General features: G+C 39.8%; 1 protein-coding gene across 1 annotated transcript; it reads left to right on the forward strand.

Moving 5' to 3' along the window:
- Window positions 1–1,242: 1,242 nt before the first annotated feature.
- Window positions 1,243–17,067, forward strand: Ubqn (ubiquilin). The gene is made up of 10 exons (XM_022057307.2): window positions 1,243–1,402; window positions 3,162–3,360; window positions 6,975–7,216; window positions 7,845–7,983; window positions 9,457–9,579; window positions 10,820–11,121; window positions 12,730–12,884; window positions 13,404–13,659; window positions 13,996–14,113; window positions 14,990–17,067. Exons 1-10 carry the CDS (start codon window positions 1,301–1,303, stop codon window positions 15,064–15,066), a joined length of 1,713 nt encoding a protein of 570 aa, XP_021912999.1. The 5' UTR covers window positions 1,243–1,300; the 3' UTR covers window positions 15,067–17,067.
- Window positions 17,068–17,188: the final 121 nt, after the last annotated feature.

Raw genomic sequence — 17,188 nt, forward strand, 5'->3', positions numbered from 1 at the left:
GCAACCAGGTCGACTCATGTAGCAGTTCAACTGTTTTGTCACTAAAGTTGTTTCACCTGGAGGCTAAACGACCGCCACTGTACACGATCTTGGTCCAGTTCTGTCCACTTCGCATCCTCACAACACTTTTACATTTTTTTTATATTATCTTTCCATCTGTTAATCGGACATTTTCCGAGAAGGTCCCTCACCAAAATTCTGTATGTATTTTTTATCTCCAAATCCCAGTCATTTGCCCAAGCCATTTGATTTCATTATCTTTAGCTGCCGATTTACTTCTGTACGACAGCTTTGATCCATATAAAGTTGCTATTCAACTGAAGATTTCGTGTTTCTTGGGTCTTGAACACTTTGTTTTTAAACACTTGTAAACTATGTTCCTTGGTCAAAGTAAAAGACTACGATTCACATGCGTAGGAGACACATGAGATTTTTTTTTTATATAATATTTTGTTTCTGAGCGACGACCACATGTCCTCCTTATCGTTCATTCTGGTACGCAAATTTGAGCGAAGAGGGCACAAGAATCAAACCTTGCTGGTACAGTCATGAGTGAAAAGGTTCGTTGCACTGACTATACATGGCACTGAAGTGTTCGTCCTAAGATTCGTGCAAGGACGAATAGGAAATCAGCTGCTGTGTTCCAAAATTACAGGTGTCCTTATTGAAAAGTGTCCCCCCCTCCCCCGCGCCTACATCAACACTGGGCTTCGCACATCTTTCTGACCTGTTGGTTACACAAGGTTCTTTCCCCGGGAATGAAGCGGTCCCTCCGTGAAGTTGGCCATTCATCTCCATCCAATGCCAAGGCACACTTATCAAAGATAGGCTTTTGTTTACCTCTGTCTTTCAGTTCATTTGACGGCATTTACCAGCTGTTATTATAACTATTGTTGTTGTTCTACGCGATTTTGGCAGCCAAAGAAATATAAACTGGCAATAGCGCTGTGTTGCATTGGCCTTTTCAACAACTGCGGAGAACCTTTTTTGAAATAATAAGCAAAAGTGGTTATGCTTTCTTATGTCATTATTTTTGTAGCAATACTATAGCTGACAAAAATTACTGTCATAACTATGTAATTTATATTTGTATTAGAGATAACATCAAGTTCTACATCCTTGGCTTGGGGATATGAAGAATCTTTTTGCTTGGACATGTTTGTCCACACTTGTTGTAATAATCTGAGGTTGTATTCCATAGAACAGTGTTTCATACGCTACGAATGATGAAACTGCGTCGGAATTCTAAACGCACACACGGTGAACAGTGCTCGTCAACGAGTCATCCCGCTTTTCCAAAATGGCGGAAGGTCAGGAAACTTCTAAGAAACTTAATCTTACTGTAAAAACACCGAAAGAGAAACAAACTGTTGAAGTAGAAGAGAACGCATCAATAAAAGATGTATGTATCAGTGTCTATATGTGGGATCTGATAATTTACAAACGTATTGCATTTTGTGACGCTGCAAGTTGATGACGAAGCCACTTTGGCTCGGGCAGAATGAAGTATATGTAATTAGTGTCTATTATCAGATATCAGGGAGCAAAGCAACTTCATTCTCGTTTTTATGTGTGGGTGAACAGTGTAAAAATGCCTTTAGTAAAAATCTCATGGTTATTTTGCTGTCAAAAACAGAAGTCAGTATTTCGTACACAATAATTGAAGAAGCAACATAACCTTATGACACTGTTTGAAATAGCTCTAATTTTTGTGTATTGGATTCTTTCTTTTGATGCTCCTATATAATGGAAAAATACAGATGATGTACAACATATAGCATTATTTATATTCAGTTCATATATTTTAGGCACAGTTGGATGTTATTGTATGTGTGCATTATTAATGTTCTTATGTTTCAAGAACAAGATATCTGAAAGGGATTGTTTTCGTATTTCACATTCTGTCATAACAGACAGTGAGAACATTTTAGGTTTTAATGCTGATTCAATAATCTTGTCAGTTTGAATAAAAAATGTGACCAGAAACGTGTTGTAGTTTTGTATAATAATTCTTCATGATTCTGCTTGATTTGTGGACTTTAATCTCTTGTGGTTTGTAAATTGCAAAAGACATCACATATACATTGCGTTCACTTACATAGTTTCAACCATCACTTGCTGACTCACTGCCAAGCACTACATGACTATTCTTATGAGTCAGTATTATTCCATAAAAACAATAGGATAAATGCATCTTCCTAAGAGGCGCTAAAAATGATTTTCCCATACTTCAACACATTCTGTTTGCCATTTAAATAGGATGAAATTCACCTGAAGAAGTTCTTTTTGAGGAAGTTCTAAAATTGCTCTTTGTATGTTTTCCTTTAACGCTCCTTTGGCATGGGGGTTCATTTTGTACACTTTTCCTTAAGTTTTCCCCATAAATAAAAGTTGCTTGGGATAAGATCAGGTGAATATGCGGGCTATAAGCCATGATTTATTCATTTGCCAAACATCCCTTTAAAAGCTATCAGAATTGTCTGCAGTATGGACAGTAAATGAATCCTGTTGAAACTGTGGTGGTCTACTTTGCTGATGTTTGAAGAACCTGGATGTATCCATCTTTGAGTTTAAGTAACTAAACAGCCCGATGTTGAATTTTATAGTTCTAAGCCATAAGATAGTGGGGAGTTCTATAAATATCAGTGGAGTGCCAATTACTTTGCAGGTGGACACAACCTTGTTCTTCAAAACGTTAACAAACCAGCCCACGGTAGCAAGAGATCATTGTCCAAGAATGGAAATAATATGGATATCAAAACTTATATAAGAAAATCCTCTTAAGATCAGAATATTTGTATCTGAAATGGTTGTCAACATTGCATAAAACATATATATTTTTCTTATGGGGAATATAAAGTTAAGTGTTTAGTGCCCGCTTCATATGACAGAGAAATGAGCAGCAAAATAAATACTGCGATAACCATAAGAAAATTTACGTTAAATAGAAAATTGTATGGTTGTGCAATCAAGATGACAATTATTTATCTTTGTTTTCTCTCTGACCTTGAATCTTCTAAACTGTTTTCCATTCAGTTTCACAGGCGCCAAACAGTTGTAAATCCTGATATGTCTCCGTTCCGCATAATTAATGCCCCATTGTATAGTTTGCAAATCGTTTTAGTGATATTTGATGTTTCACATTTTATTGTTTTTTACAGTTCAAGGAACTTGTTGCAAAAAAGTTCAATGCCGAACCTGATCAGTTATGTTTAATCTTTGCTGGGAAAATTATGAAAGATCATGAAACTCTACAGACTCATAATATTAAGGATGGATTGACCGTGCATCTCGTGATCAAGACGAGTTCTCGAACATCCAATGAGCAGACAGGTTCAGGCCCACAACCGAGAGCTCCAGGTAAGGTTTTTTTTTAAGTTATAAAAACTATTCGAATAAAGCGCAGTCTGATGCACCAAATTAATGTTGCTTAAGACTACAAGTTTCAGTAATTATATTTCCATCATCGTGTCAAAGAAATAAGTTCATAAGATCCTGTAGGTTGCAATGTCAATTAGTTAAACCATTAAAAGATGAAAATTTTAAGATTTTAAACCATCAAAGAAATTAAAATAAATCAACAATTTGTATGGGAAATATCGCAGAAGTTTCATTCACAATCGCACTTTGAAATCTGAGTTGAACGCTACAACAACTTGCATCTTATTATGAAGATATTTGGGTAAGATCCCCTTGACCTGATGATAGAAATATAATTTCCAAAACACGCCATCTTAGGTGAAGCCCATTAAGTAACATTAATTAGTTGCATCGTCGACCTCGGTGGACTAGCGGTTAGCGTGCTCGCCGCTGGACCCAAGGTTCGCAGGTTCAGTCCCAGCCGAGGTCAGTGGCTTTTTAAGGGTGATAAAAGTCCGTAGCAAAACTTCCTTCGGAGGGGAAGTAAAGCCGGCGGTCCCACGTCGTAGATTTACGGCACGTAAAAGAACATTGCCAGCATGATGTTTCGTGAGCAAAATTCAGCAGCCATTTCTCACCCAAGTCTCTCCTGATTAACTGCTAGATGGCTCTGGCAGTCAAATCAGGATTGAGTAGAAATTGTACAGTCAGTGGGCTGGTCGCTCACTCTTCACAATGAACACTTCAAAGACCAAGAAACTTCCGAAAAGGAGGCAGCGAAAACCCACAACCGGGTCGTAGAGCCAAGAAACAACAACAACAATTAGTTGCATCAGACTGTGTTTTCTTCGAATAGTTTTTATGTTTGTGAAGAACAACATGACACAACATTACTACCATTTTTTTAAAATTGTTACTTGTTGTTGTATGCATTGTTTTAAAATGTACAGAACTATGATTTTATGTTGTTTTTCCTGTGTCCGGAGAATGTAGTATGGTCGTAAGACTATTAAAGTAACAAAGGAGTGAAAAAGAATCACTGTATGAGGTTGTTGGTGAAATAAACGTGAATTTTAAAGGAATGTAGCGTGAATGAAACTTGCCGGGGTCAAGGCAAGCTCTGGTGCTAACCCTGAGGGAATTTTAGGTTCCATAAAAGCCAGCAGTGTCTTGAGCAGCTCATTAACTGGAGACTTTTCGTGGAAAACCTTGCACCACGGAATTAGTTTTCATGTCTCATTTTTATTTGTTAATTGGATTTTGTATTGTGTCATATAGAGAGGTGCATTTATATTGTCCATTTGTAGAGCGAGATGTTGGCCAGCGGGAAGCTGTTCTGGATAAGGCGATAAATGCCGCAATGTGATAAAAATTGGATATTCAATCCATGCTTGAGAAATGTTTTCAGTAAAGCTATTTTACTTGTGTGATTACAATACCTGTAGAAATTGGTGTTCTCCGCTGTTCAAGAATATTATTTCTGCCCAATGTAACAGTTTCTGTGATATGTTGAAATTAACTCGCCATGATCCTAGAATAAAATTTTGGAGTTCTGTTTGTAAAGCCTCCAGAGTACGCTACAGAAAAGGGCCACACAGACTCGGATCTGGAGTATGTGATGGTTACAGTCCTACACTGAGATCCCTTTGGGCTGAAGTTCCCTCTCTGTAACTTGACGCATTTGTCTTGAAACGCTAATTCTTGTACTTTCCTTTTATGAATCTTATGTAGGTTTTTCTAGTCTTGTCGCTATGAGCAACTGTTCAGCCTAACGTCAGATCAAGATCTAAGACGTGTCTCACCGATAAACACTTGGAAGGATGCAACCATATTGCAACAAGAAAAATTAAACACAATATTAAACAGCTGATCAAGCAAAAGCAGTCAGTCAGATATCCCAGTAATGACTGATTATGTTTTAAACAGAATTATTTGCTGCGGTAGCCTTAGTTCTTAATAAACTTGCCTCATCGCCCTGATGACGGAGGCGGTATGATCTCCGAAACGTCGGTAAACATCTACCATGCGACAACCCAAAAGACAGAAATCTTCAAATTTTCCTAAAGTTTTACACAAGACTGGATGTGACCCTAGCTTTGGAATAGGTTGGAGCCCCTGGGGTAGTGCGTCATTCAACCTGTCTTGAAGATTTGCCTCTACGTTCATGAAATAAAAACATTCTTGTATTCTTTGAAAATATTTACGACATCTTGTAATTCACGCTTACTCTCTTATTGGGTTTGCTTTCTGGAGTGCTCTTTCATGAATAGAATTAATGCTTCAGTCCAGGTATTTTAAAAGTCGTGAGTAAAGGCAATAAATAGCACAGGTAGTGCTTCATATTCACATTTTAGCAATACTTTCTGAGATTTGAGGTTTTCGCAGCGGCGAGTCGGAAGACGGCCATATTCAGCGAATATTTTGATGTGTGGTCTTGTACGTGTTTGCTTTAAACCATTATTGTTATTAACAAGGATGGGTTTGGTGGTAGAAATATTGGGGTTGGAATTCATCGGGGCTGAGATGTTATCGGATGCTCAACATTTATTTTTTGAGAGAAACGTAACTCTAGGAGAGTAGTAACATCAACTGGCAAAACATTAGTGAAGTCTGTTCTAGCATATGGCAGCAAAATAAATATATTATTTGGCCCACGAAGACAAAAGGCGAAGAAGCTCTCAAATATCGAGGTTAGACAGAGTAGAAAATAAGTAATTTCAGTGGTTTGGCACACTTAATATGCATGGAAGAAGAATGTTGGCCTCAGAACATTTCAGTGGTCACCTGTAGGCCTCGTACGTTGTGGCATGGGTAATGCAACAGATGTGCAGAAACACACGCAGTGGGCAGAGGCACATGGAAACTTGATGCGGCAAGACAGTAACCAGACACGCATCAGACGAAGTGAAATGTAAAGAATGAATACTAATGGTTGTTCATTGGCGATTTCTTTATGGTTTACTCTCAAATATGAATAGGAGAAAGTTGTGGGTTGTGTCCAAAACTTTTCTGAAGAGGCATGTTCCAAGTTCGCCAAAAATTCCTTCGATCATGCACTGCTACGGTTAATAGATACTCAGGAAGTCATCTCTTCTTTAGAAATGTTAAATGTTTGCATACTGTAAAGTAAAGCTGTCGCGCTACATGCCATGGAGACATTTTTGTGGCTCTTCATTCTTGACCTTGGCACCAGGTGGCAGTGACTTGTCAGCGCTGCACCCTGGCCCTTGGAGAAAGGTCTCCTGGTACAGGAGGCTGGATGCAGAGGGTAGAAGAAAAGTCCTTTTCCTCTGCCAGGGATTGAACCCTGGTTGTCAAGTCCATAATTAGACGCTTTCTCATGTCCAGACTGTATTATTGGCGAACAGTGTAGTCTGTGCTAGTTTCAGAACTCTTGCCTCCGAGACCTTCCTTTCAGTCTGTACTTTTGTGTGCGTTGTCTTTCGGAGACATCCGCAAAATTGATACTCTGACTCTCATGTGAATGTTTTCCTTCTGGCCTAGAGTAGACAAATATGATGGTTACAATACTTTGTTTACACCCTGTACTTTGTGGTATAAACATGCAGTGTTATGATTGTTGATTATGGACAAGTTTGGATATAATTTCTTAGCGGACATTGGCGCAACACCCTTTGGCCTTGGCTCGCTTGGTGGTCTGGCAGGTTTGGAGAGTCTTGGAATGGGTTCTGCCAACTTTATGGAACTGCAGCAGCGCATGCAGAGAGAACTGCTAGGAAACCCCGACATGATGCGACAGATACTGGACAATCCTTTGGTACAGCGACTCATGAATGACCCTGAAAATATGCGAAACCTCATCACATCTAATCCACAGATGCAAGAACTTATGGAGGTAATTATTCTCAGAAGAACCTAGGACTTAAATTATAGCTGCTTGTACAGGCATACCTCGGAGATATTGCGGGTTCGGTTCTAGACCACCGCAATAAAGCGAGTCCCACTAATTTTTTGGTTTCCCAGTGCATATAAAAGTTATGTTTACAATTTTTATTGATTTGCAGACGTTCATTTTAATGGAATTTTATGCATAGTATTACTTCAGTAGACTTAAATTGTTCACAACGAAAGAGCTCCTGTTTTTTTATTGTGATGAACAGTGTTGGAGGGTCATTCTACCATTCCTCATTTACCATCGAAACTTTGATCGGTCGATACGCTGACAGCTGTGCAAGTCTTGTGAAGTAGAATTTTTATGTCTTGGGACTAATGATGGCCTGAAAATCCATTTAATGATTTCCAGTGTTTTGATGCGGTTGGTTTTTTCTTTCTTTGTTTTTGTCATCCGTAAAATTTAATTTTCTGTTAAGTGAGAGTTTTGGCAGTGTCAAGGATTTAGTTTTATTTCTCGTTCCTTACGAGAGTAGATCCTATGTTCCTATTGATATTCGATAAGTGTAGAAGGAGTTTGTTTTTTCCAGAGTCATTGGTCAACCGAGTTTCTTGTGTTACTGTATTTACAGAGAAACCCTGAGATAAGCCACATGCTGAACAACCCAGATATTCTGCGACAGACTATGGAGTTGGCTCGGAACCCTTCCATGTTACAAGAGTTGATGAGAAATCATGATCGTGCCATTTCCAATTTGGAATCTATTCCTGGTATTTAAATCTGATTCTGATTATTAAAGTTCGAAATGTTCTTATTTGTTTAATATTTTTTTTATATGTAATTGAAGCTAGGCAAATGCTTAGAAAATGGACGAGACTGGAGGAGGGTGGTCTGCCCCGATGAATACATTATGCAATAATGGTGTTCATTTAAATTCTTTGACTTTGTTTCGACTAGGATGCAGGCATGGGCGCGGTTTTATAGCTAGGACTCCGAGTCCTAAAGTGCAGAGGCCACTGGCAGTCGGGATGGTACGAGCTCTCCGTATCTTCCTCGTATGGGTTATAAAAGTAATATGGTGATATGCAGCCTTCCCCCGTTCACATATTTAGAACAGCGGATGAAGTGGCATCAGTTTTGCTTCCACCTCTCTAATTAGTGCCACTGTCACAGATCGCAGGAAATTGAAAAGTACGTGATTGTGGTGGCCTCCAGATATGAAAATCTGCCAGTTTGTCAAAAATTTGAAAGAGGGCCACACATACAGCATTGTGATCTCATATAAGCCTACATCTTTCCTAGGGAAGGGAAGTGGGGAAAGGGGTAGCGTACAAATGGGTCAGCTATGGGTAGCGTCTTGAAACGCGTGAAACGGACAGTATATCTGCATCTGTCCGAGCTGGCGTCAGGCTATCGAAGGCTCTGGACTGACCGAGTGTCGTAAATACTAGCGCTTTCAACATTTTTCTGCATAGAGACTTGTTTTCTGGCATGTACAACATTTCAAATTAAGCTGAATGCGGTAAATGAACAAGAATTTTATTTTGCGGAGAAACAAAACAATTGGCCAAGTGAATATGGTAACTATCGTCTTGAGTTTAGAATCTATATAGAAATAGATATTACCTGTTAGACATAGGTGTCGGTGGGAGGATAATATTAAACTGAACATTTTGAGGAACATGATGGCTTTTGGCTGGATTATTGGGGTTTTGTTCTTAGGTGGGGCAGGGATTTATCTCTTTATGACTTTGTCCAGACAACCTCTGGAGTCCACCCAGCCTCTGTACTAGTGGGTAGGGGGGCTTTTTCCATAGGGAGGTAAAGCGGACCATTCATCTCTATCTAGCGCTGAGGTTATCAATTTGTGGAGCTCTGCCTCCACTCCCCTGCACGTTCTTAATTAGACCAATGGTATCTTTGCCTTTAATTAAGAGTAACAGGATGTGAAGAGATGGACAGGATTGAACTGGCTGAAGATGGTACATGTCTTTTGTGAAGAGGTTGTGAACCTTATAGTTGCACAGAACAGTTACTCTTTTGACGAGATGGATCACTGTCAGCTTCTTAATAGTGACTGTACAGTGGAGTTACTTTGGTAAATTTTGTGGTGAATTAAGTTCTGAACTTCAATATGTTTGTTAAAAATATAAAGGCAGAAACGTCTCACTCTCCGGAAACACCAGGCGGTTGAAACGAAGGAAAAATGAAAGGGGTGTTTACATTCGATGTGATTTTCGCAGGTGGTTACAATGCTCTTCAGCGGATGTACAGAGATATTCAGGAACCGATGTTAAGCGCAGCTAGCGAGCAGTTTGGAAGAAACCCATTTGCAGGATTGGTGGAGAACAATAGTGGCAGTAATGGTATGAAATGCAACTCAGAAATAGACGTACATTTCAATGGAACACTAATGACCAGTCCCTGATGTCCTCAGCTTATTGACGAGGTCGTTGAATTACACAATAGGGCACACATTTTTTGCATACGTCATGGGCCTTGCTGTCCCTTTACTGCAGATACAAGTCTGTTATTAAGTAGGATTTGTGGTTTTCATGGCGGTGAGGTGGTCTTCTGTGTTGTTGCGCCATGTTGTATGGCAGAAGTTTACCAGTGTCTCGGAGGTCCTCGCTGCCTCCGACGTCATGGCGATCTGAAACATCGGTTAACTTCTACCAGACTACACAGAGCAGCAACCTAGATCGCCCCGATGATGGAGGCAGCAAGGACCTCTGAAACAACTACAACAACCCAGAAGACTGCCATCTTCATGTCTGTTATTGCAATGATAATTGCACTACATTAATAACGGCTTAAATCAAAGTTACAGGTCTTTATGACATTTGTAAGATGTCGTTTAGTAATTTTTTGTACACTGCACTGTTTTTCAGAATTTTGTTATAGTTCATTTTGGACTTGATGATTAGTTTGGGTTCTAATTCACCAGTATGCACCAAAATTTAATTTGATTCGCAACAAAACTGCAGAACCCCACTGCCAAATTTAATTGAAATTCCTCTGGTAATTTCATAAATAAAATGGACAGATAAATACAGCCTCCTTATTGCAAAGTACACATAAAGGAAATTTGATTGTACAGTCAAGAGTCTGTGTGAAGTAATAGCAGCATAACTAATGGTTCAGGCTGCTCTGTAATGATAATTTGGCCTTCTAATTTACGGTGGACTCTATCCTAACAGAGCAGTCTGTCCAGCTTAACCACCTTTCCATCAGTCATTGTAATAAAACGAAGTATGAGGTACGAGTTTCTCGTGTTAGTGGGTCTTCTGGGTTGTGTAGAACCTAACCTTACAGAACCGTTCATGTCTGCCCGCCTCTCCGTGTATCTGTCACATTTTTCGGCTGGCCGTCGCCGAGGCCACCCCGTAGGAATTTGGCAACTCCGGGGTTTTCCAAACTGGTGAATTGATGCCAGGAGGGGGTTCAATCCAAGGGTTCTTGCCATCTGTCAGAATTTGTTACGCTGATGTGTGCACAATGTTGAAGAGTGTGGTGCCTAGGACATGCGCTTAATCCTAGAAAAAGAATCATAGTTGAACTTGCAATTTCCAGAACTCGGTCAAGATATAAGTAAACTTTTTTCAGATGGTACAAATCCGCAGCAAGGGCAAGAAAACCGCGACCCGCTTCCAAATCCTTGGTCGGCTGCCGGCGGAGAAACCGGCGGGACAGCTGCCAGAAGTGCTAGTACGCGCCCGTCTGGGCTCCTCAACTCTCCTGGGATGCAGAGCCTCATGCAACAGATGATGGAAAACCCACAGCTGATGCAGAATATGCTCTCTGCCCCATACACACAGTCGATGCTTCAAGCATTTGCTTCGGATCCACACATGGCTGCCCAAATTGTGAACAGCAATCCCCTGTTTGCTGATAACCCGGCTTTGCAGGTAAGAAAACAAATTCTGTTTTCATTCAGAGAATTTTACGCACATAGAAATTTCAGTATCTGAAACAGTCGCATTATGTAGTCCGCCGTGAGTTTTCTCGTGGCACTTGAAGTGAAAGCTGTACGTTCAGCGTGATTGTCTTTGCTCGGCCTTCAGCCTTTTAGGCATGGCATTTAAATTGCACAGTCTGCGTGCGTGTACCAATTTAGATGGAAACTGTCTCATTGTGCTGCATGTTACAAAATAGTGTATTTATTGCATTTTTTTTAAGCTAGAAACTTGGAAGTAAAAACTGTGTTATTGCGAATGTGCCCATTTACGTGCACAAAAAGTTTCATAGTAATCAGTCTGTATATACGTACCTACTTTACATTTATTTTCAATTCCATTTTTTCCATATTTTAATCGATTCTCCAAATTTAACTTCATGCCGCTTACTGTGGTAGAAAGTCTTGGAGTCGACTGTATTTGGCTTATCATTTGTTTGTTTGGCGAAGCCTCAGAGTGAAATGAATACAATCTTTTCCGGAGTTATTTGTGGGTGGTCTGATTACAGAACAGTTTATCAAGTTTCATGTATGAAATGTAAAAATGGCCTAAGGCGTACAAGTCCATTTTTATTCAACATCACATGAAAGAGCAAGCTTCGTTGAAAGTTGATTTCAACTGTGACACTGCTTCCGCTGGTGTCAGACTTATTTAATTTCAATGAAAGGCTTTGTTTCAATCACAGGAAGTATTTTTCATTCCTGACCACACCCCAGTTGAAAACTGTGATTAGGATGTTGACAAGATTACACCACCACCACTTGCATTTATAGGGGTGTCTAAATAGAGCCGACAGACAGACGTACAGTTGAGTCCCAGTTATCCATCCTAAATGCTACTGGAGGACAGTCGAATAATCAAAAATGTCAGATGATACAGAAGACTAATTAAAAAGGCAAGGGTAAACATGAACCCACTATACAGTGTTATTAAATTATGAATAAAATACAGCATAGCTCAGTCAGTATAGTGACTGGCTACGGACTGGACGACCATGGTTTGATCCCCGACGGGGGCAGAGGATTTTTCCTCTAGCCTCTGCATCCAGACCGGCTCTGGGGCCCACCCAGCCTCCTCTGCAATGGGTTCTGGGGCCCTTTCCCGGGGGTAAAGCGCGGTCGGAGCGTGATGATGGGCACTCACCCCATCTAGTGCTGAGGTCAAGGAAGAGAGGAGCTATACCTCCACTCACCCCAAGCGCCTACATGGCGAAAAGTGGGATAGCTTTACTTTTACTTTTTTTACTACGTGTCGTGAAATTAAAAATTCTCGTAAAAATAGTGTTTGACATAATGTAAATTTGTAAATGAAAGAATTTGTTTTTTAAGAGATTAGTAATGGGAGTTCTTCGTGCCAGTGCCTGAACAGTAGTACGTCCGTAGCAAAATGTGGAAGCTACGTGGTGGGGGGCAGTGATTCATTCCACTCTCTGCCGTGTTGACTTAAAATGGAGATTTCTGACGCAACATATTGCATAAAACAGTGTCAGGCAGATAACCAAAGGTCACTGTACAAGTTAATTTTGTAGTTTTTGAAATTGACACTTGTATTATTTTTCAGGAGCAAATTCGGTTGATGCTGCCCAACTTCCTGCAGCAATTGCAGAATCCTGAGGTGCATAATCTGATGGCCAATCCACAGGCTTTAGGAGCGCTGATGCAAATTCAGCAAGGAGTGGAGCAGTTGCGCAATGTGGCTCCTGGATTGGTAAATAGGTTAGTTGACTCACCGTATGTGGGATGTACCCAAGCCCCTAATCCACATTCTTAAAATCACGCATACACGGAACAACATTCATTTTGTAACATTTCTAAGGCCTTCCTATGGATGAAACACATTCTAACTCACTGCTTCTCACCCATTAGCACTGACTCTTAACATTGTGATTTTAAATCAACTTTCTGGCAGGCAGTGATGCTCTTAGGCTGGACGTTTGTGAACGAACTGGGCAGGACTGTTATAAGCTGGTTAAAAATAAAGGGAGTTTTTAGTGGCGTGTCCACTTGGACTGCACGTGTAAGCCATCACATAATGAGATACACAGCCAGTAGAGGTCACATTAAAATGATAAAAGTAAAATTATCTTGTCTTATAATCTGTTAAATACAATTAATTATTTACTGTCTCATGTGATTGCATCTTTAATTATCACCTTTAAATTAACAGTAAATTAATTTTCTCATAAAATAGAATTTGTGTGCTTTTCTTTATGCTTTTGTTTATGAATGTTGTAGTATGGGACTTGGGCCTTTGCCTCCTTTTGGTGGGGGCACAGGAGGGGGATCAGGTACAACCCCAGCTTCTCCGGTGGCACCGGCAACACCAAACACTACGCAAGCCTCAGATGCACCAGCTAGTCCTGGTAACGAGACTACGGCGCCTTCTACACCCACGACCGCCGCCGCCGCCACACCAGGCACGGGAGCCGCTCCCTCGCAGACCACCCCGAGTCCACAGCAGGATGTGTTCTCCCAGTTCATGGCCAGAATGGTATGTATTATATTTATTTTAGTGATATCTATACAGCGGAGCCCCGCGTGTGTTTTCGCGGGGATTGACGAAAAATGTAGTAAATTGCAGGAAATTTAGAACTCATAAGCCGAGCACTTACTACGTTCACCTTATGAGAGTTTTTCTATTGACTGATGTAGGTGTGAAGTTCTTACGTGCTTATCCCTGTACATTGCATTAACCGAAGGACGGGTAATCAAGTATCAGTCGGCTTCTCCTCCTGTACTGCCGTATCTTTAATAAGATCAGTTTTTGGTTTAGCTTGTTTTGATGAGTTTGAGCTTTTGCCCAGTCTTGTTTGTGCACGTTTTGCAGATTTCCAGCATGTCTGCTCAGAGCGGGGCTAACAGCCAACCTCCTGAAGAAAGATACCACGCTCAGTTGGAGCAGCTTACGGCAATGGGATTTGTAAACAGAGACGCAAACCTTCAAGGTAAGATTCGTTGGAACTTTGCCCAGTGCCTGTCGGTATGAAGTTTGGGTTTGTTGCTGTCGTACGAAATGAAATATCGCATGTACTGAAAACCCATTACGAACAGACGTAATCTCAAGACGTGACTGACCGGTCTGTGCCTGCGATGCTATTTAAATGTAGCTGCAGATGCAGGTCAGGTGCCATTTGAAGAAAGATGATTGTCTTCCGAGATGTGCCGTTTGGTCCAGCAGAAGTTTACCTAAACTTTAGGTAAACTTCTACAAGACTACGTGATGTAACATCGCAGAACGGTCTTTATACTTGATGCCATGAGAACATGAAATCTCATCAACTCTAATATAGGAGAGATTACATTTATAATTTTATCGCAGAAACTTCAATAATGTGATTACTAGTAGCATCATGAACCTATCATTATTTTAATAGATTAATCAATAATTAATTAACCGAGGGATTTATACTTCGTAGAAACACCTTTTACCAGAAGTACCAACATGACTAGCCATAAACGTTTGAATGTCGTTAACTTTCAGATTGAAGATGGCTGCCTTCTGGGTTGTAGTGCCATGTAGTTTAATAGAAGTTTACCAATGTTTCGGAGGCCCTCGCTGCCCCCATCATCAGGGCGATGAAATGTTTGTAAACTTCTACATGGTGCTACAACCAAGAATACAGCAATCTTAGTGTGAAGGATACACGCCGCTGTTGAGAACTTGAAATCTCAACGACATTCACTTTAACCTAACTGTCAGATTAATCGTTTTGTCTCTTAAGCTGCTTTAGTATGCAGAAACATGTTTAAAAAGAGTTGCTACATTTAAGGACCAGAATTTTAATCAGGCTTTGAATATTTTGTGTATCTTCTCGTTTCAGCGCTGATCGCTACATTTGGCGACATCAACGCTGCCGTTGAAAGGCTACTGCAAAGCAGACAGATGTCGCAAAGCTAACAGCACTCCCTTATTAATCAAAGTACTGTTTCCATTGATTTATGTATATTAATTATTTGGGCTACTTCACGTTCAGGCTGCAGCTGTATGTAATGATAAATTTGGTTTGGCACAGCAGAAGAATTGCTTACCCCTCACTTGGATAATGACCTGGGTTGCTATTCGATATCAAGATGTTTGCATGAAATTTATTTATAACAAGTAAAAGAAGAGATATATTGCATCCAAGGGTTGCCAGCTGTCATCCTTTACCCTTCAGTCAGAGAAGTTTTTGTTCGGTGTAGATCACACTGATGCCAATATAATAAAAGACCAGTGCTCTTATAATTTGCTCGAATTCTTGATCAGTTATGAAGTTATGTACTTGGAGAATATGTTATGTGTAGTGGCATATAAATAGCTTATGCTGTCCTACATGTTGGTCTAATAAATGGTTTTAGAATAAATAAGGACACTTCAGTCATGTATAATAAATAATATTTATATAAACTAATTGCTTCCTGTTCCGGTGAGACGCGAGACAGACGCTTGGTAACAAGCGAATATTCTTTGCGCGAACCTTCAGACTCTTATATTACTCGCTGTGTACCACGTTATTGTTTTCCTGTTACCGAAAGACAACCGTCATTTATGCTGTATTTACGCTTGGTCATGCGATCAAAGTGAAAAAATAATATTCCTTCAAACGTTGGTAGAACTGTGGGTTCACAGTGGTGGTGCATTTAAGATTCTTGCCAGCCTGTAGCTTTTATGGTGACATGATTGGCGCCCTTTGGTGTATTTTATGGCACATGTATGACGATCACTTTTCTTTAGGTTGCAGTATAAAATCATTAATAATGAATAGCGTCTCTTAAGCCAATGAATTTCATCAGAAGCCCGTGCAAATCCTGCCATAAAATTTTCCTAATAACTTAGTGGGACTGACGACCGTATTTGCTCAATTGCAATTTTAAATGTCGCTCGTTTTTGTGAAATACAAGCTTTGTAGCTCCATGTAGCTTCTCGTTGCAATTTATATTGCAAGTTTTTGTTTCTGTATATATGGTTCTTGACAGGAGAGAATGTTTGATAGATGGAATAACGCATGCTTACAATTACGGGAGTTTCACTGCTGACAGCTTTGTTAATTGAAACTTGTAGGATGAACAGGCGTACCGATAGACACGCCTTTCAATTGAGTGAATACGGTAATTTAATAAACGTGAAGTGAATTTTTTTTTTCATTGTGCCCCTGGGATACAATAAGCTCTCCTTTTTTGTTAGAAAAGTCTGTTTTTTTTTTCAGTTTTATCTTTTACTAATGTGCTTAAAATTACTTTTCTCAAAATATATAGAGTGTCCCAAAAGAGATGTACACATTATAATACAGAATATTAATCTTGTGTGTATATAAAATGAGAAGAGTTGAGATGCAGGTTTTGCCTTCCTGTCTACTACAGACCCGAGGAGTTTTATTTGCTTCTTTCTACACATTTGCACCCGATAAGACATTGTATATCCCAGGTATGGGAGATTCTGGAAGTAAATGGATTGGATGAAGTTCCATGCAATATCAGAAAGGACATTGCTCGACAGTAATCACTTTGTTGTCAGTACAGTTGACTCTGTGACACTGCTGCGGTGAATCGCACTTTTTGTGTCAGAAAAAGTACGCACTGTATCATTCACAAAAACAAATTTCAGCTAGCCCTTGGTAATGGATGCGTGTACCTTTTTTTGTTTTGGTTTTCATGTCTGTAGGTCCTTCAAGGTCTCAGTGTTTTGAAAACATTATTCAGTGAACCACTTTTTTGTTTTAATTACCATGTATAAATACATTCTAGAATTGAAGTTATATATTGTATTTGCAGTGGACTGAGGTACTGTACTGTCCGCTGTAGGCCTATACCAAAACACTGTGAAATCTGACAAATTGTATGCAACATAACTTTATGTTGATTGAATGTACCACAGTAGGACACTTTTGTTGGTAAATAATAAGGCAATGTGTTTTTGGGATTGAATGTTGCAGAATATTTTCACCCTTTCCAAGTTAATACAATAACCTGAATTTACTGAAAATGCAGCAACATGATTGTTTGTTGAAATTAAAATGTGGTAGGTTACATTCAACTTGTCA

This window comes from Zootermopsis nevadensis, unplaced genomic scaffold, assembly GCF_977971745.1.
Source record: "Zootermopsis nevadensis isolate Lab colony 2312 unplaced genomic scaffold, Znev_1.0 Znev_ptg000016l, whole genome shotgun sequence".
Taxonomy (NCBI): Eukaryota; Metazoa; Arthropoda; class Insecta; order Blattodea; family Termopsidae; genus Zootermopsis; species Zootermopsis nevadensis.

What these genes read in the sequence shown, in the direction of transcription:
- Ubqn (XM_022057307.2), top strand. Translation starts at nt 1,301, where the DNA reads ATGGCGGAAGGTCAGGAAACTTCTAAGAAACTTAATCTTACTGTAAAA. An exon ending in CTGATAACCCGGCTTTGCAG is followed by an intron (nt 11,122 to 12,729) that starts GTAAGAAAACAA and finishes ATTATTTTTCAG; the next exon opens with GAGCAAATTCGGTTGATGCT. An exon ending in CCCAGTTCATGGCCAGAATG is followed by an intron (nt 13,660 to 13,995) that starts GTATGTATTATA and finishes CACGTTTTGCAG; the next exon opens with ATTTCCAGCATGTCTGCTCA.